The 21854-nt window shown below is 38.6% G+C and overlaps 2 protein-coding genes across 3 annotated transcripts in view; one reads left to right on the plus strand and one right to left on the minus strand.

Moving 5' to 3' along the window:
* Positions 1-11910, plus strand: part of DYNC1H1 (dynein cytoplasmic 1 heavy chain 1) — a 64450-nt gene extending 52540 nt beyond the window's left edge. For both annotated transcript variants that reach the window (XM_026698513.2, XM_026698514.2), the window contains exons 65-78: positions 583-743; positions 1163-1274; positions 1360-1420; positions 1529-1652; positions 2161-2274; positions 2737-2907; positions 3341-3558; positions 3669-3772; positions 4243-4454; positions 5311-5464; positions 6443-6585; positions 7610-7778; positions 10995-11122; positions 11228-11910. In XM_026698513.2, coding sequence (XP_026554298.2) covers positions 583-743; positions 1163-1274; positions 1360-1420; positions 1529-1652; positions 2161-2274; positions 2737-2907; positions 3341-3558; positions 3669-3772; positions 4243-4454; positions 5311-5464; positions 6443-6585; positions 7610-7778; positions 10995-11122; positions 11228-11356 — 2000 coding nt within the window. In that variant the 3' untranslated portion in view covers positions 11357-11910. The remainder of the gene's footprint in view (positions 1-582; positions 744-1162; positions 1275-1359; positions 1421-1528; positions 1653-2160; positions 2275-2736; positions 2908-3340; positions 3559-3668; positions 3773-4242; positions 4455-5310; positions 5465-6442; positions 6586-7609; positions 7779-10994; positions 11123-11227) is intronic.
* A 1723-nt stretch (positions 11911-13633) lies between these two features.
* Positions 13634-17898, minus strand: LOC148128268 (uncharacterized). The gene is made up of 4 exons (XM_087932613.1): positions 17835-17898; positions 16335-16402; positions 15347-15400; positions 13634-14154 (listed from the first exon to the last, which is right to left on the minus strand). Exons 1-4 carry the CDS (start codon positions 17896-17898, stop codon positions 13759-13761), a joined length of 582 nt encoding a protein of 193 aa, XP_087788739.1. The 3' UTR covers positions 13634-13758.
* Positions 17899-21854: the final 3956 nt, after the last annotated feature.

Consider the following 21854-nt stretch of genomic DNA (forward strand, 5'->3'; position numbering starts at 1 on the left):
CATTTGTTCTCATGGCTATATAACGCACACACACTATGTTGTTTAGAATGATTTATGAGGAATGAACAAATACAATGGCTAGAAAAGGCTCTGCATTTGATAGCTTTATCCTCAATTATCATAGAGATGCTCTTAGAATTATTATTATTTTTTTAGTCTTCATGTGAAATACTATAGAATCTATGTGAAATGTATTGCATTAGAGCACTGCTAGACAATATTTGCAGGAAACTGTCATGTAGTTTCATGGTTTTCTAAAAAGCTGGAGACCTCCTAGTGACATCATTAGGAATAGCAGACCTATGTTTTTGGACCGGAGTTTCTTACAGAATGTCATCTCTCCCTAAACAGTTTGAAATCAAATTGCACAATTTCATGTGGCGGTGGGGGGTATGTGTGGAGGGGAATAAAGATGGAAACAGTTTTATTCTTACACCTCCTGTTTCCTTACCCATCCTTATTTTCTTGGAGAGAAAGAAAAAGAAACATATTGGCTGTGTTGCCAATAATCTTAATCTTGAATTGCCTGGAACAATCTAAACACAACATAAACGTTTTATTTTTCCCTTTTCTATATCTCAGCACCCATTGGACAAGCCATTCACCGCTTACTTTTGATCCAAGCTTTCCGCCCTGATCGTTTATTGGCGATGGCACATCAGTTTGTTTCCACAAATCTTGGAGAAAATTTTATGTCCATTATGGAACAGCCTTTGGACCTGGCACACATTGTAGATACTGAGGCAAGTAAACATTTTAATTACAACCTCCCGCCCCCGCTCCCCACCCCCGGACTTGGTCCCCAGAATCACAGATGACGCAGGTGGTGCTTTAAAGTCTGCTATTAAAGTAAACGCTGCATGGCATGCTGATTTCTTTTAATTTATTAAATGGGTTTTTTTGTAGTGATACAGCATAGAAGCATTAAAAAGTGCCCAGGATCCAGAGGATCTAAGTCATTCTGTCTTTTTAAAATGGTTTTAGCTTTCTGAAATTGAAACTTTGGCCCTTTTCTAGCCCTTTTGACATTTCAGAGTTGAGATTTTCTCAGTCCTGGAAAAACTGCAAACATCTTGGCAAACTTTGAAACAGAGAGAACTGCCTCTTCCTGTGAAGCAAACATACCTGATTTTCCCTTTTCTTTCCAATTCCTGGATTTTAGGTGAAGCCTAACACACCTGTCTTGATGTGCTCTGTACCTGGCTATGATGCTAGTGGACATGTTGAAGACCTTGCTGCAGAGCAAAATACGCAGATCACCTCTATTGCTATTGGTAACATTTTCATACATTTTGTCATATCAAATGCTGCGGAAGACAGGTACACATTTCTAAACATGGTAAAATGTTGTCCTTTTAGGTTCTGCTGAAGGATTTAACCAAGCTGACAAAGCAATCAATACAGCGGTGAAGTCAGGCAGGTGGGTTCTTCTTAATGGTATGGTTTGCATTGGATCAATATTGGCTCTGTATGATAGAGACTTCTAAAGCATTAATCTCCTTGGTTTTTTTTTTACTATATATTTCAGGTGGGTCATGTTGAAGAATGTCCACTTGGCACCTGGATGGCTGATGCAACTGGAAAAGAAACTGCATTCCCTTCAGCCTCATGCGTGCTTTAGATTGTTCCTTACAATGGAGATAAATCCAAAAGTAAGCAATCAGAGTAAAAAATAATAACCATCACATTTCTTTTCTAAATTCTGCTATTGTAAAATAGGTTTATTATTCTCATCTTGTGAGGTTTCTACCCTATTATGCATAATTCATTTTCTCTTTATTAAACAAGAGAAATTAGTACTTCTTTGTGTGTGCAAAGTCAAGTGTCAAGTGATTTTAATATGGAACCAACCCCAAAATATCATCACTTCTTTAGATGTTTTTGTTGTTTAATTCATATTAGATCTTGATGTCCCATCAAGTTATGTGATTTTTATTTCTGTTAGTTGTAATTGAAAAGTTGCTCCATGCTAAATTAAAAATTCAGCTCAGTGGAATCATTTTAGTTTCTTCAGAAGTACAAGTTTGGGAGCAAAAGAGCATTTCCCCAAACAAGGATTATTGCAAGTGCTCCCTGGTCATTACTCATGAGATTGGCGACTATATACATTTGTTTAATACATTTCTCACTGTACATTTGGATAATGTGTTTTGTGCTCAGGTGCCAGTAAACTTGTTACGTGCTGGAAGAATTTTTGTATTTGAACCACCACCTGGTGTAAAGGCCAATATGCTGAGAACCTTTAGCAGCATCCCTGTGTCTAGAATGTGCAAGGTAAGTTTTAAAATATTTACTCAAAATTTCAATAATAAATACGGTTTTACTATATCATAGCTAGTGAATGAATCCATCAAGAAGCTCTACTCAGAGTAATTTGCTGATCTTGCAACAATTTCCATTTGCTTCATACATACAAATGTCCCAGCCATTTTATATTCTAACCAGTAAAGATCTGACTGTTTTAAGTTTGGTGAAATAACAAAAGTAAAGTAAATACTATTTGTTTATTTAACACATCATTTGACTTTTATGTTATTATCCTCTTCTAAAAACCTTTTCTTCATCTAAGTGGGTTTATACATTACATCAAGTATCTTCAAATAAAATATAACAAGGAAAAGGGTTGATTTGTTCATCTGAAATAAAAGATGCAGAATTTGAAAATATAAATAGGTTGCTCTTTTTTTTTTTCCATTGAACTCAAAATTAAAACCCATTGGTTTTTCTCCTCTCTAGTCACCAAACGAGCGTGCACGTCTCTATTTCCTGCTTGCATGGTTCCATGCTATTATTCAGGAGCGTCTGCGATATGCTCCTCTTGGCTGGTCAAAAAAATATGAATTTGGAGAATCTGATTTAAGATCTGCCTGCGATACGGTAGATACGTGGCTTGATGATACAGCAAAGGTAAGTGAATTTCCATCTTATTCCTTTGTGTGAAATAATTAGAAAAATTCTTTAAAAGGACCAATGCAATAATTATAAGTTAGCCAAATGTTATGAACAGCTTTAATTATGTCTTTACCTTTTGTTCATGTAGCAGAAGGAAGTATATATCATTCCTACATTGGACTTAACATCACCAATATCCATTGGATTTGATTGAAACTGATAGCCAAGGACTTTTGTTTATGTAATTCATTTTGGCAGTAAGCCCAAATGTCATTAATATCCAGATGCTCTGCAGATGCTGAGACCATCCCTTATTTCAGGAGACAAAATCTTATAGTCATGGGTCAGCAGTGTTTTATTAAACTAGCTCTTGTTAATACCACTGTCCTTGTAGACTTTATAATTGTGTTAGCTGTTCCTTTTACCACAAAGATGTCTCCATTGTCAGGGTCGTCAGAACATCTCACCTGACAAGATTCCATGGTCTGCCCTGAAGACACTGATGGCTCAGTCAATTTATGGCGGCCGCATTGATAATGAATTTGACCAGCGGTTATTGAACACTTTCCTGGAGCGACTCTTCACCACACTAAGCTTTGACAGTGAATTCAAATTGGCTTCCAAAGTTGATGGACATAAAGCTATTCAGATGCCAGATGGAATCCGGTATTGACTTTTTCTTTATAAAACTAAGTGTGGGTTAAACTTGAGTTATTGCATGTGTTCCTTGTAGTTATAAATATCTTGGTCACCATCTGGCATTGTTGATTTGACAGACGTGAAGAATTTGTACAGTGGGTTGAATTGCTGCCAGATACACAAACTCCCTCCTGGCTTGGATTACCAAATAATGCTGAGAAAGTTCTTCTCACCACACAAGGTAACCATCTTGGTTTATCTTTATAAGTTATAAGGTTTACATATATAAAACAATTTTCTGCATATTGGAATAATGGAATAAGAAGCACCCTGGTATTTTTTTAAACAATCACTTATAATGGTGTACATTTGTAAGCCGCTTCAATGAGGTAGGTATATTGAAAATTTGGACAGAAAATGGGTTGTCAAACGGAATGAATTCTGAAAATCAAAATAATAGCATACTCACCTATTAAAAGTTTAAATCTGCAAACCTCATTAGAAAATGAAAGGCCAAATACAAAAAATATATGGTAAAACTGAAGAATTTTGCAATTTGTATTTTAAAAAACTGAATTATGCATTAATTAAACCCAGAGTAGTAATACCATTAAGACATCACAGCTACACATGTGTTAAAGATCTCTCTAAAATTTTGAAGCATTTCACTGTGACAAAAGTGGCTGTAGTCTTTTGTCTTCTTCCTTTCAGGGATTGATATGATCAGTAAAATGCTGAAAATGCAGATGTTGGAGGATGAAGATGATTTAGCCTATGCAGAGACAGAGAAGAAAGCGCGAACTGATTCTACATCAGACGGTCGGCCTTCCTGGATGCGAACGCTGCATACTACAGCTTCCAACTGGCTCCATCTCATCCCACAAACTCTGAATCATCTAAAACGAACTGTGGACAACATTAAGGTAAGAGCTCATTATTTATTTTATTGCAACATTATTCTTTGGAGGATTGTATGAAAGTTTCATTTTGAGAATAGAACTTCATAAGGTATCCCATTTGGAAGACAAAACTGCTTTTTTCAGCATAAAATAGACTATTTCAAACTTGAGCCTTTCAAGAACAATTTTTTTTGCACATCTGTACTCTAAAAAAGAAACCCAGAAGCGATATACAGAAACACAGGGTGATTCTTTATACAGGAAAGCTTTAACTCTAATTTGCACATTTCCACTTATTTAAGCAAATTAGAGGAGTTATTTATTTACATATACCCTCTTCTATACTTCAAGAAAGCAGAGGAGTCAGAGATAATAGTGCCACGTTTTTTTAAAAATGGAACTGTTAAAATTATCCTCCAGAATGGTCTTACATTTAAGAAACATTTGCCAGGCTTCTCTCAGTAATGTAAAATCATCTTTTCAAATTATGTTAAAAGAAAAAACTAAACTACACAACAATAAAAAAATTAAACTAAACAGTCCATGAAAATAAAAAAAGAACAACCAAAAAAATTACCTTGTACATTATACTTACAGACACTGGTTTACAAAACTATCATATAATCCTGAATTATAATCAGATACAAATTATATTTCAAAATATAATAAAATGTACAACAAAAAACATGGCTTCAGCCTTTGATTAGTAGAAAATGTTGCATTTTCCAGAATAGATAAGGTACACGTTTCCAAAAGCCAAAGATTTAGTCCCAAGTAATTAAATGTTCATGAGTCTTTATCAAAGCTAAAGTAAAGTAATCATAAAGATAGATGCAGATACAGATATTTTAAAAATCTTATTTTTCTTCCTGAAACCAAGGATCCATTATTCAGATTCTTTGAAAGAGAAGTGAAAATGGGAGCAAAACTCCTTCAGGATGTTCGCCAAGATCTTGCAGATGTAGTTCAAGTGTGTGAAGGAAAGAAGAAACAGACCAATTATCTTCGGATGCTTATTAATGAATTGGTAAAAGGTAGGCTTTTGCAAATCTTTTACATTAAAAAATTACAGTCCTGCTAGTTATGAAAGGCCTATAAAAACTCATTTTACTCTGAGGGGTAGATTAACCCAAATTCTTGGAGATTTTTTTAAGTTATGAAACTAATCAACAAGATTTTATTTTTATATATTGTGATGTGATAATTTAAAAAAAAAGACAGGAAACAGGCCTGAAAATCATACATACAACTGCAACAAAGGGGACCAAATTGTTCAAAAGTCTTCCTTGCTTCTTTATCACCATTTCATTTTATTACATCTTTACAAATAACATGTTGGCAATCCAGTGTATATTCATCCTTTCCATCTTGCATAGTGATGGTTTTTGGCCATCACCCCAAATTTCAATAGCTTCCAAATACAATGATATAGTTGAGAATATATGAAATCTCAATCTATGTTTATAATCCAAAGACTTTCACCCAAAAACGCCATAGAACAAGTCCAAGCAGATAAATGCTTACGGCATAACATTTGTAACCAACTCTCTTAAATTAATTCCACATTTTGAAAACAACATTTAGATCATTATTCTATTAATATTTTTACATAAATAATGTCACATTCCACAAGCTCTTTATAAAACTTCGTTACTGGTTTATATGCCACTGTTAATTATTCTAAGATGTCTTAATAATTGTGACACTTTAAAACAGCAATGGTATGGAATACATTGTTCTGATTTTTAGCAAATATTTTTACAGCAGAATTAACCCGTAAGGTGATCTTCTCTTTGGGCAAAAATTATTTTTTATAATCCAATATTTCCTACATTGTTAACAATTCTCCCTACAAACAACAATATCAGCACTTACTAAAGTTTCAGTTGGATCAAACTGTAGATTTATAATTAAGTTGAAAGAGGAGCTGAATAAAAGTTGTAGGGTGGCTGCCTCTGAATTTGAGATTCTGGCCTTTCTACAAAAAGTACACTATATTTTTTTTCTTTTAGGTATATTGCCTCATAGCTGGTCTCACTATACAGTACCTGCTGGCATGACAGTCATACAGTGGGTGTCTGACTTCAGTGAGCGAATTAAACAGCTGCAAAATATCTCCCAGGCCGCGGCTTCAGGTGGTGCAAAGGAACTAAAGGTAGATTGGAATTGATTTTCTGTTAACCACTCCAAAGGGATAGAAATGCTACAAAGGGATAGAACATATCCGTTTGGATGTAGTTTTACTATTGGAGTGAGTACATGTAGTCCTCGAGAGAAAGTTTGAATGAAAGACAGGAAATAAAAATTGTAAGAATCCTTTAAAATGTGCTACTGTAAAAACCCTATGACAACAGATCTCCCATTTCTGGCTTCAGTTTCTGAAATGTGTATATCCTAGCGCCGTGGTCTTCAAACTTGACAGCTTTAAGACTTGTGGACTTCAACTCCCAGAATTCCTCCTCCAGTCATGTTAGTTCAGGAATTCTGGGAGTTGAAGTCCACAAGTCTTAAAGCTGTCAAGTTTGAAGACCCTTGTCCTAGAGGAACAGGGAAAGCAATCAAACTTAAACAAAATGCCCTCGAGTTGGGAAGAACAGCCCATCAATTGCATCTGCACCCAAAACCACTTCATTTTTTTCAATCCTAAAATGGTTGTCAAAACATTGTATTTTTACAAATTGTGCTGCTTAAACTTAAATTTAGGTACCACTCATCTCACTAGGTAACTCTTGAGTGGTTTACAGGTAAAAGCATAAAAACTAAACAGATAATACATACCAAACTCAGTAACCTGGGTGCCAAGAAAAAGGATGAGTTAAAAATTTTAAGGTGTCAGGAGTGTCTTCAGAGCACTAAGCACCTCCAGGATTGCATGCCTCTCTTTGAACGGGCACCTCACTTCTGGGAGAAGATGTTCCATAGGGTGGAGAGGGCAGGCAATGGCAAAAAAGGCTCACTAACCAGTTAGTTAGTTTAATGGAACATTAAAGAAAATCCCAGCAAATTTTGATGCTGGCCTAGGATTCCTATGAAGGGCATAATAAAATTTGGCAAGTGCTCTAGAGAAATTAAACCCAAAGAAGAAGGAAATGGGGGTGTATAAAAATGTGAGAAAATTTCAGTTTCTCATTAAAATTGCTTATCCATCACATTAACTTACTTACACGTTTGTTCCACAGAACATCCATGTCTGCCTGGGAGGCCTGTTTGTACCCGAGGCCTACATTACTGCTACAAGGCAATATGTAGCTCAAGCGAACAGCTGGTCCCTGGAAGAACTCTGCCTGGAAGTCAATGTAACCACCACTCAGAATGCAGTATTGGATGCCTGCAGTTTTGGAGTAACTGGTTAGTTGCCCTGTTTGTTTCTTCAGTTAGGAGAAAGCAAACTTTCTCTTGTTAAGCTGTATGTGTTAAACTGTTGGTGAACCAGTTTCAAGGAACACTGAAAGAGAAAAACGGCCTCAATCCCAAGTGGCTTGCTAAGAAATCATGTTCTCTTTCCTGAGCAAATGGTCCAAACTGAGGCACCAGGCTAAAAAGGGGATCCTGTGAGTTCTAGTTCCACCTTAGCCAGGAAAGCCAGCTGGGTGACCTGAGGCCAGTCACTCAGTTACAGAGTTATTTTGGGGGGCAAATGGAGGAAGAAGTGTTGGATGTTTTTAATAAGTATAATTTCAGAAAGCAAAATTTAAAAATAGCACAATTTACTAAAATATATGTTGACAGCTTCAAGAAGAAAGTTGGCACAATACTGCAAAAGCGAAACCTTGCAGAGAATATTTAATCTGGAAATTGGAGAATATGCGGGATAAACTGACTATATCCATAATAGCCAAATTTAGATAGCAATGGTTCCCTTACATAAAACACATTGTGCAACAAGACAAAATTAGACATTTGGAATATGGTTTCTAGGACTTAAACAGAAACCAGCAATGATCTTTATCATTTTATGTAAAGTACAACTTTGGTCATCAATTGGAGATACATATGGAAGAGAAGGGCCAGAAAGTCTTCATAATGCTCTTAATATACACTGCTCAAAAAAATAAAGGGAACACATAAATAAGACATCCTAGATCTGAATGAATGAAATATTCTTATTAAATACTTGGTTCATTACATAGTTGAATGTGCTGACAACAAAATCACACAAAAATTATCAATGGAAATCAAATTTAGCAACCCATGGAGGCCTGGATTTGGAGTTACACTCAAAATTAAAGTGGAAAAAAACACTACAGGCTGATCCAACTTTGATGTAATGTCCTTAAAACAAGTCAAAATGAGGCTCAGTAGTGTGTGTGGCCTCCACATGCCTGTATCCCTACAACACCTGGGCATGCTCCTGATGAGGTGGCAAATGGTCTCCTGAGGGATCTCCTCCCACACCTGGACTAAAGCATCCCCCAACTCCTGGACAGTCTGTGGTGCAATGTGGCGTTGGTGGATGGAACAAGACATGATGTCCCAGATGTGCTCAATTGGATTCAGGTCTGGGGAACGGGCGGGCCAGTCCATAGCATCAATGCCTTCGTCTTGCAGGAACTGTTGACACTCCAGCCACATGAGGTCTAGCATTGTTGTGCATTAGGAGGAACCCAGGGCCAACCGCACTAGCATATGGTCTCACAAGGGGTCTGAGGTACCTAATCTTGGTACCTAATGGCAGTCAGGCTACCTCTGGCAAGCACTTGGAGGGCTTTGCAGCCCCCTAAAGAAATGCTACCCCACACCATTACTGACCCACTGCCAAACCGGTCATGCTGGAGGATGTTGCAGGCAGCAGAACGTTCTCCACAGCGTCTCCAGACCCTGTCACATCTGTCACATGTGCTCAGTGTGAACCTGCTTTCATCTGTGAAGAGCACAGGGTGCCAGTGGTGAATTTGCCAATCTTAGTGTTCTCTGGCAAATGCCAAGTGTCCTGCACGGTGTTGGGCTATAAGCACAACCCCCACCTGTGGATGTTGGGCCCTCATACCACCCTCATGGAGTCTGTTTGACTGTTTGAGCAGCTACATGCACAGTTGTGGCCTGCCGGAGGTCAGTTTGCAGGGCTCTGGCAGTGCTCCTCCTGTCCCTCCTTGCACAAAGGCGGAGGTAGCGGTCCTGATGCTGGGTTGTTGCCCTCCTACGGCCTCCTCCACATCTCCTGCTGTACTGGCCTGTCTCCTGGTAGCGCCTCCATGCTCTGGTCACTACGCTGACAGACACAACAAACCTTCTTGCCACAGCTCGCATTGATGTGCCATCCTGGATGAGCTGCACTACCTGAGCCACTTGTGTGGGTTGTAGACTCCGTCTCATGCTACCACTAGAGTGAAAGCACCGCCAGCATTCAAAAGTGACCAAACCATCAGCCAGAAAGCATAGGAACTGAGAAGTGGTCTGTGGTCACCACCTGCAGAACCACTCCTTTATTGGGGATGTCTTGCTAACTGCCTACGCTTTCCACCTGTTGTCTATTCCATTTGCAAAACAGCATGTGAAGTTGATTGTCAATCAGTGTTGTTACCTAAGTGGTCAGTTTTATTTCACAGAAGTGTGATTGACTTGGAGTTACATTGTGTTGTTTAAGTGTTCCCTTTATTTTTTTTGAGCAGTGTATATTCAGTAGCCTTTTTTTTTGTTCTATCATATTTTCTTTCTTTTTGTTTATATTTCACTATTACAGTAATTTTTATTTTTAAAAAAGATCAACTACCATAGGGATATTCAGACAAAGGGCCCTTACACATTTAAAACTGACAATTACAAGCTGAGAATTTCTGTATCCTAATGCAGGTAGTCCTCAACTTATGGCCACAATTGAGCCTAAAGTTTCTGTTGCTAACTGAAACATTTGTTAAGGGAATTTTGCCCCATTTTACAACCTACCTTGCCACAGCTGTTAAGTGAATCATTCAGTTAAGTTAGTAACACACTTGTTATGTGGATCTGGCTTCCCCATTGACTTTGTGCTTGTCAGAAGGTCACAAAAGGTGACCACATGACCCCAGGACACTGCAACCGTCATCAATATGAACCAGTTGCCAAGCATCCAACTTTTGTTCACGTGGCAATGGGGATGCTGCAATGATTGTAAGTGTGAAAAAAGTTATGTCAGATTTTTTAGTGCTGCTGTAACTTTGAACGGTCACTTAATGAATTGTTGTAAGTCAAGCTGTAATCAAAGTACCAGACTGAGAGTGATGGAGAACCAGATTAACAGTGAAACTCACTGAGTGTCTGTGGGTTAGTCACTATCTCTTGGTATAAAGTATCTTACAAGATGGTTTTAAATGTAAAATGTGAAGATAATGAATGAACAACGTGCATTGAACTCATTTGGAGCAACTGAATAAATTTTCCTTGCAGAAAGCTATTGCATGCTCAATACTTTTCAACCACTTTAAATTGGACAAGGTGAAATTTGCTGTTGTAAAATGTTCTGATGAAATGCTTCTAATGTCATTCTTTGATGATGGATTAGTTCCTCCTGTTTGTTGAATATGTCACCTATATATTAACCACACACTCTCATAGATGAAATGTGCCATTCTCCTACTTCTTTTGTAGGACTGAAACTTCAAGGAGCCACTTGTAATAACAACAAGTTGTCACTTTCCAATGCTATTTCAACCGTACTGCCCATAACTCAACTTCGTTGGATTAAACAGACAAATGCTGATAAAAAGTCTAATGTGGTAAGAAAAAGGGTCTTTTCACTCATGTTTTTTAGCTAGGCACGTTGTTTTTATTCTCCTTGTGTATTTCCATCCTCCTAACCAACTTCTGAACTTATTTTATAGGTGACCCTGCCTGTTTATCTGAACTTTACTCGGGCTGATCTGATCTTCACTGTTGACTTCGAAATTGCTACCAAGGAAGATCCTCGTAGCTTCTATGAACGTGGTGTGGCTGTCCTGTGCACTGAGTAAAATGGTTCTATATTAATGTTGAAATAATAATTAAATGCAACTCTACAGGATTATTTCTAGTTTGTACTTTCTTGAACAGATCAATTGTAAATGAACAGCTAAGCTAATATTAATTAATGACATTCTGTAATGCAAGAAGGCATTCAAACCTGGGTTGATTTCGTATACTAAACAGGAAGGAAGAAATCACATAACAGAACCTTTTCTTCAGTTCTGTTTCTTGCCTAAACCTAGGTTGAGCTTCAGAAAAAAAAATCCTGCACTTCTTTTAGATTCTAGGTATTAAACTTCATTAAGATATTTATTCATTGCCGTTCGTTTGCTGATACTCTCCAGTTGGAGTTTTACATTCATGTAATATATAATAAAAGCTAGGAGTAATAGGGCAAATATAAGACTTGGCGCTTAACTTTCTGCATTGGTCCATCTAATCTTGCTTTTTCTCTTCCAATAAAAGCCAGAATATGTTACAGGTTATATTATTCAAGTTATACTTGATTCTGGGGGTATTTAGAAATGAATTACTTATAATAAAAGCTCCTTTTAACTAAAAATGGTTTAATGGATTTATGTACTGTCCATTAGATTGCAAGGAACTTTTCTCCCTCTTTCAATTTGTTTCTTGCTTACTACTTGCTTTTCTCTTACAATCACATATCCATTCTTTTCTTTACATGGTTCCCACCGATAGATGCCATTCAAAAAATGTGTATCAACTTTAAGGTAGCTGCTGCTTCCTCCAATTTTTCAATCTACTTAAGCAGCAAGACAGAATAAGCAGTGGTCTAGGGCAGGGGTAGGGAAACTTGGCTCTTTTATCACTTATGAACTTCAACTCCCAGAATTCCTGAGTGAGCCATACAAGGTTCCTTGTCCCCGGCCTACTGGTTTTGCAGTTGTGCGGGAAATCAATTTTTGACTTGAATGGGACTGTTTAATATACAAATGTAGGACATATAATTTTATAATAAAAATTTTATGGCTCACTCAGGAATTCTGGGAGTTGAAGTTCATAAGTGACAAAAGAGCCAAGTTTCCCTACCCTGGTCTAGTTCGTGGAGAACAGTGTGGTGGCTCAGTGATTAAGACAATGGGCTTGGCAGCAGATTCAAGATCCAAGTGCCGTGTGATGTCGTGAGCTCTCATTCTCGCCCCAGCTTCTGCCAACCTAGCAGTTCAAAAGTATGCAAATACAAGTAGATAAATAGGTACCACTTCGGTGGGAAGGTAACAGCACTCTGTGACATCATGCTGGCCACATGAACACAGAAACGTCTTCAGGCAACATTTGGGTCAGTGGCCTTGAAACAGAGATGAGCACCACCCCTTATAGTCCGCAATGGAGTAAAATCCGCAGGAACTTCTAGTATTTGAAACACTGCTATCCTTTGTATAGAAATAGTACCTGAGCACATGCCTGGTCAGCCTGCTTTTAAAACCCTCCAGAGATGGAGAACTCAATCTCCCATTGGCAGATACAAAAGTTTTTTCCCCTTACATGTAATGAAGATTAGTCAGCTGCAATTTACGACGTTTTAATGCTTGTTGAACTTGGTATAGCCTGCTAACCTTTTTGTTCAATCATCTTTCATCTCCTATCTCAGAATACTGTGACTGACAGATGAATTTAGAGCATCTCTGCTTTGTCAGATACCTTCTTCACTCAGGGTAATCTGTGTATGTCTGATTCACATCAAGAAGGAAAAAGCACATAAGGGATCAGGTCCCCCTTGATTCATTCATAAGAATGTAAAAGTTTCTCTTCCTCAGCCTTCAAATGTGAATGAGATAAAAGACAGAAATATGTCTTATATTGATCTTACTGGACGGCCTTCTTTCAGAAGAGTGAATTTCTTGGAGATTAAAAAACAAGACCAGATGGGTTACACACAAGTCTAACAAATAAAAAATACTTGAACATTTACATTTCTACCTTATTTATTTGTGCCACCAGTCGCCCCCTTGCAGTGGAAATATTCAGCAGCATAAAATACTGATGTGGAAAGGATCACCTGCTTTTGTGGAGGAAGGATTTTTCTTGCCTGTCCCTCTATGATGGGATCTCCAAGAAAAAACACTGTTGAGTCATCCAAATCACAGTCTGAGTTGCTTGAGAGTTCTTCATCGTCTCCATCATATAGTTATAACTGATGAGCAACCAAGCTATGAAATAGTTTTCTCTGCTGCCATCTAATGATGATCTGGATATCTGCAGCCCACATATGCATATGACATATACTGTACATACATACTATACAGAAGTACTTACTTGCCACTATTTAACCTAAAGCCTAAAACAACAATGTACTCATCCATAAGGCATAAGATACGGTAGAAAGTTAGCATCTGTTCATCCCCAGCCAAATTCACGTTCAGTTATACTAAATGAATCCACTGACACCTCAAATCACCCGCAACCTCTTTCTTAATTTTTCTCCAGATTCTAGAGCAGGTCGCCTTTGCTTTTTGTTTCTGTTTGACTCTTCATATAATTTATAGTCCGAATCGACTAACATGGGCTGCAATGTATCTTCAGAAGTTAACATTCCAGAATTCAGTGTTGCAAACCAGGCTGGTTCCGATTCTGCAGTCTCAAATAGTTCAAGTGAATTATTTGAGGTGATTATTTTGGGTGGTGACGTGGAAAGGATCACCTGCTTTTCTGGAGGAAGGATTTTTCTTGCCTGTCCCTCTATGATGGGATCTCTAAGAAAAAACACCGCTGAGTCATCCAAATCCAAATCACAGTCTGAGTTGCTTGAGAGTTCTTCATCGTCTCCATCGTAAGGGTCCACAAACTAAAGCAACAAATGTTATTGCGTTTTTTTTTTTAATAGGAGTGTTTTTAAGTTCTACGTGCAAGATATAAACGTATAACTCTGACCCCAGTGGTATGAAAAGGAACCCTTTTTCTCCTTTATCACCAAGTGAAAAAGGCTACTTTTATACAAAGTGCAAATAGTGACCGCAAGACATACTGAGCCATGCTAGTAAGCCATGATTAAACATAGTTCAAAATTACTTCCTGAAAATAAGAGCATAAAAGTTGTCTCACACCTGCACAATATGTTACCTTAGATAAGTCTCTGGCCTTGTGTGAAGTGCCATGCAGGACCAGGTGAAATGGCAATGCATGTTCTACCACCACCAAAGTGTCTTAGCATGTTTCATTTCCCCCCGAACTTTTCTAAGGTTTTTTTTTTTTTAACCTGCAGAATTGTGGGCAGTTTGCAGTGCTAACCATGTAATTTAAAAATTCAGGCATGGAATCATGTCTCAGGAAATCTTTTTTTTTTTTTTTCAAATGCAGTAATAGTTCAATTAGTTTGTAGTGAACATGTTCAAAGGCATCAAAAGTCATAGTGATGTTTTACTCCCAACTGAGTATCAGAATGACAGGTTTTCTACAAATACATTATTAAAAGAAAAAATAAATTGTGAAGCATTTCACATGTATTAATCTTCTACTGCATTTTAATTTCAGGTGAAATGAGGCCCTGAAGAATTGTGTGAAAAGTAGGGGTTGCTGACAAATGACAAAAGTGAATGATCAATAGTAAAGGTGTGGTTGGAGAGAGAATAAATCGCAAAACAAAATATGGAAGAAGAGTGATTGGGTTGAGAGGAAGAGGAAGTCTAGGTTAGATGGAGTTGCTGAGATTCTGAAAGAGGAGGAAGTTTAGAGCTAACTGGCTAATCAACATCCACATTTTAAAATGCTTCAAAATTTCAATTTATTCTACACATAATAAAGCAGCCATATTGAATTATCACCTCTAAATTTCTTGCAAACACCTGAGTTCATTAGCCAAACATGCAAAGGGGTGTGTGTGTGATGTGTCACAAGATAATTGCCATTTAATTAACCCCATTCCTCCAGATAAGCAGGCTATATGAAAGTACAACTTGCATAGCTTTTACACCTGTACAATAAGTGCCTGGAAAACATAATATGAAGTAAATGAGGGCTGCTTCAATTCTGGATCTTACCTCTACAACATCATCAGTTTCGGATCCAGTGCTGGAGTCAACAGAACACTTTTGCTGTGAAAGGGAAAGGCAAAAGGGAATGGAAAGTTTTATTTACTTTAAAAGCATGAATCTCATTTCCTAATCATAGTTCTTACTATAAAAGGTAATAACAATATTGCTAGAGGTTCCTAATTCAACCCTCTAACATGGTCTTTTTGACTAGATTTAAACAATAGGTAAGAAAGTTCCATTTGGAAATTCCAGTCTGCTGTGATTCAACCATTGCTGAAATCCCAAAGCACATTAAAATTTGCTTAAATCTGAACCACAACAGAAACACTGGGGAGAGGGGAGATGTCATATGGTACACCAAACCCTCATCTACAAGCTACCCTGGTTAGATTCATAAAATGATGAGAGGACTTCCATGTTTATTTATTCAAGAAATAAATGATGCACCATTCACATCTAAAGAAAAGATGGGAGGTCAAAACATGTATCATGTTGTGATTCGGGTTAAGCTTTCAGGAGGGATATTTTAGGAGTATTCAAGTTAAGGACTTTGCAGACAGGTCCAGATAGTCTCCCTGGCCATAAGAATAAAGTGGATTTTTCCCTCAGTTCTGGGAGTTCATAGAGGTCTCTTATCCATGTCCTAACCAGGTTGGGTCTTGTTTAGCTTCTGTAGATCACTCTATTGATAAGTTAAGAAGACCATGGAGTTTGCCTTGAAGGCTAAGAGTTTATTGACTCTTGGAGGCAGGGCAACATTCACATGTTGTAAAAGTAGCGACAAAGCTTGATATTGCACAAATACCACAGAGGGCTGGTTTCACCTGCCCTCTTCTACCTTTGCAGATAGTCCCATGCAAGTTCATGCAAGCCTTACGTTTGTGGACCTGTAGAAATTTTACCAATTCACTTAAAGCCAAGAATAATCCAGGTGAAATAAATCAATGTTTAACTGGGTTTGTTTTTAAAAACCAGCATTTTAAAATGACTTTACCGTGTATCTGTAAGCTAGTCGTTCTATATCAGCAGATCTTTTCTCTGCATTCACTAAATCACGTGACACTATTGGAAAAAAAATAGAAAAAAATGGTTAGAAAAATATACTCCTTGATCTAAAGGTTAATGTTTTCCTCTTGTTATTCTGTAGTCAAAGTTATAACTGGTGAGCAACCAAGCTATGAAATAAGAGTTTTCTCTGCTGCTATCTAATGATGATCTGGATATCTGCAGCCCACATATGCATATGACATATACTGTACATACATACTATACAGAAATACTTACTTGCCACTATTTAACCTAAAGCCTAAAACAACAATGTACTCATCCATAAGGCATAAGATACTGTAGAAAGTTTAGCACCCACCCCTCCTAGGAAAATGAAATGTTTTAGGATATACTAAAAAGGCAGAATGTTTCCCCTAAAAAGACAAGTAGAAACTGAGAAGCAGAAACTCACCTCAAAAGCAAAAGCTCACCCCCACCTTTGTTAATGGGCAGGCCATTAAGGCCTGGGACAGAGTATTCTACATAACAAAGTATTCATACTCAACTCACCACATGGCCTGGGAAGATTCCATCAGCCAGCACTCAGGTGAAGCCATGTGGTCCAGACAAAGCCATAAAAGTTAGCTAAGACCCCCACCCCAGGGAGTTTGACAGCCAGTGGGATACATTTTTTTCACAGGAACAGGAAACACTAAGATGAGGCCCAACAGAGAGTATAAAACCAAGGGATTCTTGGCATCTCTTCCCTTTCCACTCAGGAGCTCCAAGGCATGTGGTCCTGTCCACCATTAAATCTTCTTTCCAAGCAACTTCCATGAATCCAGTGTCTTTTTCCCCACTTGGAACTGAACCCAGAAGGATATTTCTTCTAACAATACACAAGCGTAACTTCATCTACTAGACAAACTATGGCTTATATTTTTTTTATTTGTCTTAAAATACTCATGTATTGCCTATCATGTAAAAAAGTATAAAAAAAGAGCAACCAAGATTGTAGCTATATATTAAATTAGCCTAAATGAGCCCCAAGTATATTTTTGAAGTACAAACGAAAGAAATACTGTTTCAAAAGAATTGACTGACTCCTACATAATAAACATACGATGGGTTTTGCAGCCTTAACATTAGAACAGCTGTGTATTTTTTGTAACTCATTATCAGCCCATAACAAACAATACTTAGACCAAGGTTAAACTCCTTTAAAACATTACAAGAACAAAAATGGCCACATGCAAACCTCATGGCCCCACCTAATTCAGCCTTCCTGGGCTGGAGGCTTCAACATGGCCTGGCCCTAGTCTAAGTAGGCTGAAACCAGCAGTCCCAAAGGGGCTTGGAGGAGGGAGCAGGAATGGCCACTATCCAAGGAAGAGTTCAGTCACAGAGGACTCTTTCCCAGCCTTAGCTAAAGAACCCAGATTTTGAACTGAGGGTTTTTGATATACATACATACATATATACATACACTTCTAAAGGAAGCACATACCTTCCATGAGTTTCCTACTTTTTCTCTTCCTTCTTCTGGGTGTCCTTTGCTGCAAAGTTGCCATTTTTCTTTTTTCTTTCTTTCAACCTACAAGTGTTGTGCTTCCCAATCTCCCTAGCCTTCCTGCTTTATTATCTCAAGTGTCTGCACCTGTGCTTCCTTCCAAAAGGTCTAGAGTTCAAAATTGCCAACTGTAAAGAGGAAAAGGATTCTTGAAGCTTTTAAGTTAACTTCTTTTTTTCATGGGACGCTGAAAGGTCCAAGAACCTTCAAGTCTTCAATTGAATCCAGATAATTTAATTCCCACATCTATAGTTAGGAAAACTAGGCAGGAGGGAGGAAATGAGTACTCCTTTCCTATCATGCTCCCCTCTATGACCTCTTGGAACTACAAACCCATGTTTTTGTTTGCTTGCTTTCCTTCCTTTGTGATTCTTTTTTTCATTTTATGTCATGCCAATGCTATAATTACAGAGTAGAATTCAACCTTGTTCAACCTTGACCTCTTTAAGATATGTGAGCCTCACTTTCCAGAATGCTGGCTGGGAAATTCTAGGAGTTGAAATCCACTCATCTTAAAGTGGCCAAGGCTTGCTTGTTTGTTTGGTCAATCATTCTTTGTTTTCTTGTTTGTTTAGCATATGTTGATGTTACTTTGTTCAGGAGACTACAGTGCCAATGTAGAGTACATAGTAGCTTGGCTGTCTAGGACTGCTAGCCCGTTTGGTTCATACTCACACATTTTCCAAAGTACATCCCAGGGTGCTTAGTTCCACACCAGAAAGACAGACAAACAGCGTTATCCAGGGACTTTCTCACTCCAACAAAGTCACCTCACAAATGGGCATTGAACCAGGAAGGCCCAGCGCTGGCAGGCTTCTGACTGGCTGCACAACATGACAGCTCATCTTCCTACCTAAGTAGTAGTTGTTTATGTACTTGCATTAAACATGGTTTGAAACGGATAGGTGGGCAGAAGCTGAGGCAAATGACGGGAGCTCATCCCAACACACAGTGCTCGGACTCAAGCCGCAGGAGCACAAGCCCTCTCCAGCATCATTAAGCCACTAAGCCACCATTCCTCTTGGCCAAGGATGGGAAACACTGTTATGGAGAGTATTCTTTGGATTAATATATTAACCAAATTTCTGTAGCAATTTTTTCACAGGCCCTTGCTGATTATGATTCCCATTGATAACTGTCTCATCCTTATCATGTCAGCCCAGCCCACCTGGCCAGGTACCTCAGGTAGGGAAGGCATGTTATGGACCCCTTCTATTAAAGAATTTTGACTGACAGAGTCCAGGAATGGGGCCTTCTTTGCTGTGGCTCCCACATGTGGAATGTTCTCCTCCCCAAAGAGAGAGCAGCCCCCATCTCTCCTAGCCTTTTGTAGGAGTTTAAAGAAGTTTGAAGGCCTGGCTCTGCCCACTGGCATGAGGCTTACTTGGCAGCACACAACCCTTGGGGGAGAGGTTGGTGCCTTCCACCCACCTTTTGTCTTTTAACCTATTTTATCCTTGCTTTTATCTTTTATCTTTTTGAAGGTATTTTATTTTTATGTGGTTTTTAGGTTTTAATTGTACACCACCAAGAGTCACTCTGTGAGATAGACGGTATCTAAATTGAACAAATTATAATGTCTTAGTTAGATTTTTAATAGTTATTCTTTTATGTAGATCAGAATTCCACCAGTAAAGGCATGAAAATGTTCCCCCATTCTCTTTTCTCCCTCAACTTATTTCTGATATTAATTGAAAATATTTTAATGACAAATAATTTTCTGCCTAACTTCAAAATGGCTGCAGTTCCTAGGCAAAAGTCTTCACTGAAAGAAGTCCTCATGCAGTCCATTTTCCATTTTTAATTGTAACTACAAGTAGGAGTTTTAGGAGATACAAATTGTCATTTGAAAAAAAAAATAGCATGCAAGTCCACCCTACCTTAGCTGTCCAGATGCCTCCAATGCACCTCCAGGCAGAGCAATTGAGCAAATTCTACCTCAGCACATCTGGACAGCATCAATTGGGGAAAGATGATAAAAACTCCATTCCTGGAAACTACTGCAAACGTTTGTCAGAAGACTCGGAATGATGTTATTTAATTATCATTGTAAGTTATTCAAGAATCTGGGAATGAATTTCCCAAACTTGGAGATGAGAAGAGATATACAGATAGTCCTTGATTTACAAGCATTCATTCAGTGCCCATTGAACAGAAGCACTGATGAAAGTGACCCATGACTGGTTTTAAAAAATATAATCGTCATCGCATCCCCATTGTCATGTGATCAAAATTCAAGTGCTTGGCAGCTGGCATGTATTTATGACAGTTGCCTTGTCTTGGGGTCATGTGATCACCATTTGTAACCTTGACAGCCAACTTCTGACAAGCAAAGTCAAAGGAAGAAGCCAGAGTGGCTTAATGACTACATGTTGTGGTTAGCCGGCACCAGGTGCGGCAGCTGAGGAGAGCAAGGACTCAGATGAGGGGCCAGGACCATTAGGGAGTGGACTGCTGCCTTCAGAGATTGTGGGGGCTGGCAGCAGTGATGAGGAGGTTCCCGAGGAGCCTATGCCAAGTGCATGTGCATGCAGGATTGCTTGCAAGAAAGAGCAGCTACAACAGCACGGGTGACTTGGGAGTAAGGCTGCAAGGTAATGGCCCCTTCTTCAAGAAGATAAAAGCCAGCTGTGAAGCGAATGTTCTTTGCAGAAGGCAAAGACATTTTGAAACTCCAGCCTCGTGGACATTCCAGTATCCTGAGTTTATATTTGAAGATTCTTGTATTGCAAATTATTTCTTGTCTGTTATCTTTTGGCAGTCTCACAGAGTTTGGCAAGGTTTGTGCTAATCACAACTAATAATTTTGCAGAAGCCTTAAAAGGTTTCTGTTCCCTTTGGATTGTGTTTGATTTGTTGGAAAAGGGAGTGGGTCAGAACACTACATGTCTCACTTAACTGCAATGATTCGCTTAACAACTGTGGCAAAAAAGGTCATAAAATGGGGCAAAGCTCCCTTAACAACTGCCTTGCTTAGCAACAGACATTTTGGGCTCAATTGTGGTTGTCAGTCAAGGACTACCTGTAATGCTGAGCTTTTTCTAGATATGTTGCATTCCAATTATAGTGTTGGTCTTGATTGTTGTTGTTCAATTACTAAATCATTTGCAACTCCTCACAGCACCATATTCCACAGCAAGCCAGCTCCCACCCTCACATCCTCTCAGTAACTGTCCCCTGGAGTCTGCCCAAAGTCATGCCCACTCGCGCCGATGACGCCATCTAACCATCTCATCTCTGCCATCCCCTTCTCCACTTGCCTTCAATCTTTCCCAACATAGGGCTTTGTTCCAATGAGACAGAATCAGAATCAGAATAGAGTTGGAAGAGACCTTGGAGGTCTTCTCGTCTAGCCCCCTGCCCAAGCAGGAGATCCTATACTATGTCAAACAGATGGATGTCCGGTCTCTTCTTAAAAACCTCCAGTGATGAAGCACCCACAACTTCTGAAGGCAAAGCTGTTCCACTGGTTAATTGTCCTCACTGTTGGGAAGTTTCCGCTTAATTCCAGGCTGCTTCACTCCTTGATTAGTTTCCATCCATTGTTTCTTGTCCTGCCTTCTGGGGCTTTGGAAAATAAGTTGACCCCCCTCTTCTTTGTGGCAGCCCCTCAAAAATTGGAAGACTGCTATCATATCCCCGCTAGTCCTTCTTTTGTCTAGACTATCCATATCCAGATCCTGTAACCGTTCTTCATATGTTTTAGTCTCCAGGCTGTTATTCATCCTGTTCAAGTTGCTCTTCTCTGCACTTTTTCCAAAGTCTCAACATCTTTTTTGTAATGTGGTGATCAAAACTGGATGCAGTATTCCAGGTGTGGTCTTACTAAGGTTTTTATAAAGCGGTACTAATACTTTATGTGATTTTGATTCTATGCCTCTGTTTACAACCAAGGATTATATTAGTTTTGTATATAGTGTCTCCTGCTTGGGCAGGGGGGTTGGACGAGAAGATTTC

Source organism: Pseudonaja textilis, chromosome 1 (genome assembly GCF_049901715.1).
Source record: "Pseudonaja textilis isolate UNSWEBS1 chromosome 1, rPseTex1.2, whole genome shotgun sequence".
Classification (NCBI taxonomy): domain Eukaryota; kingdom Metazoa; phylum Chordata; class Lepidosauria; order Squamata; family Elapidae; genus Pseudonaja; species Pseudonaja textilis.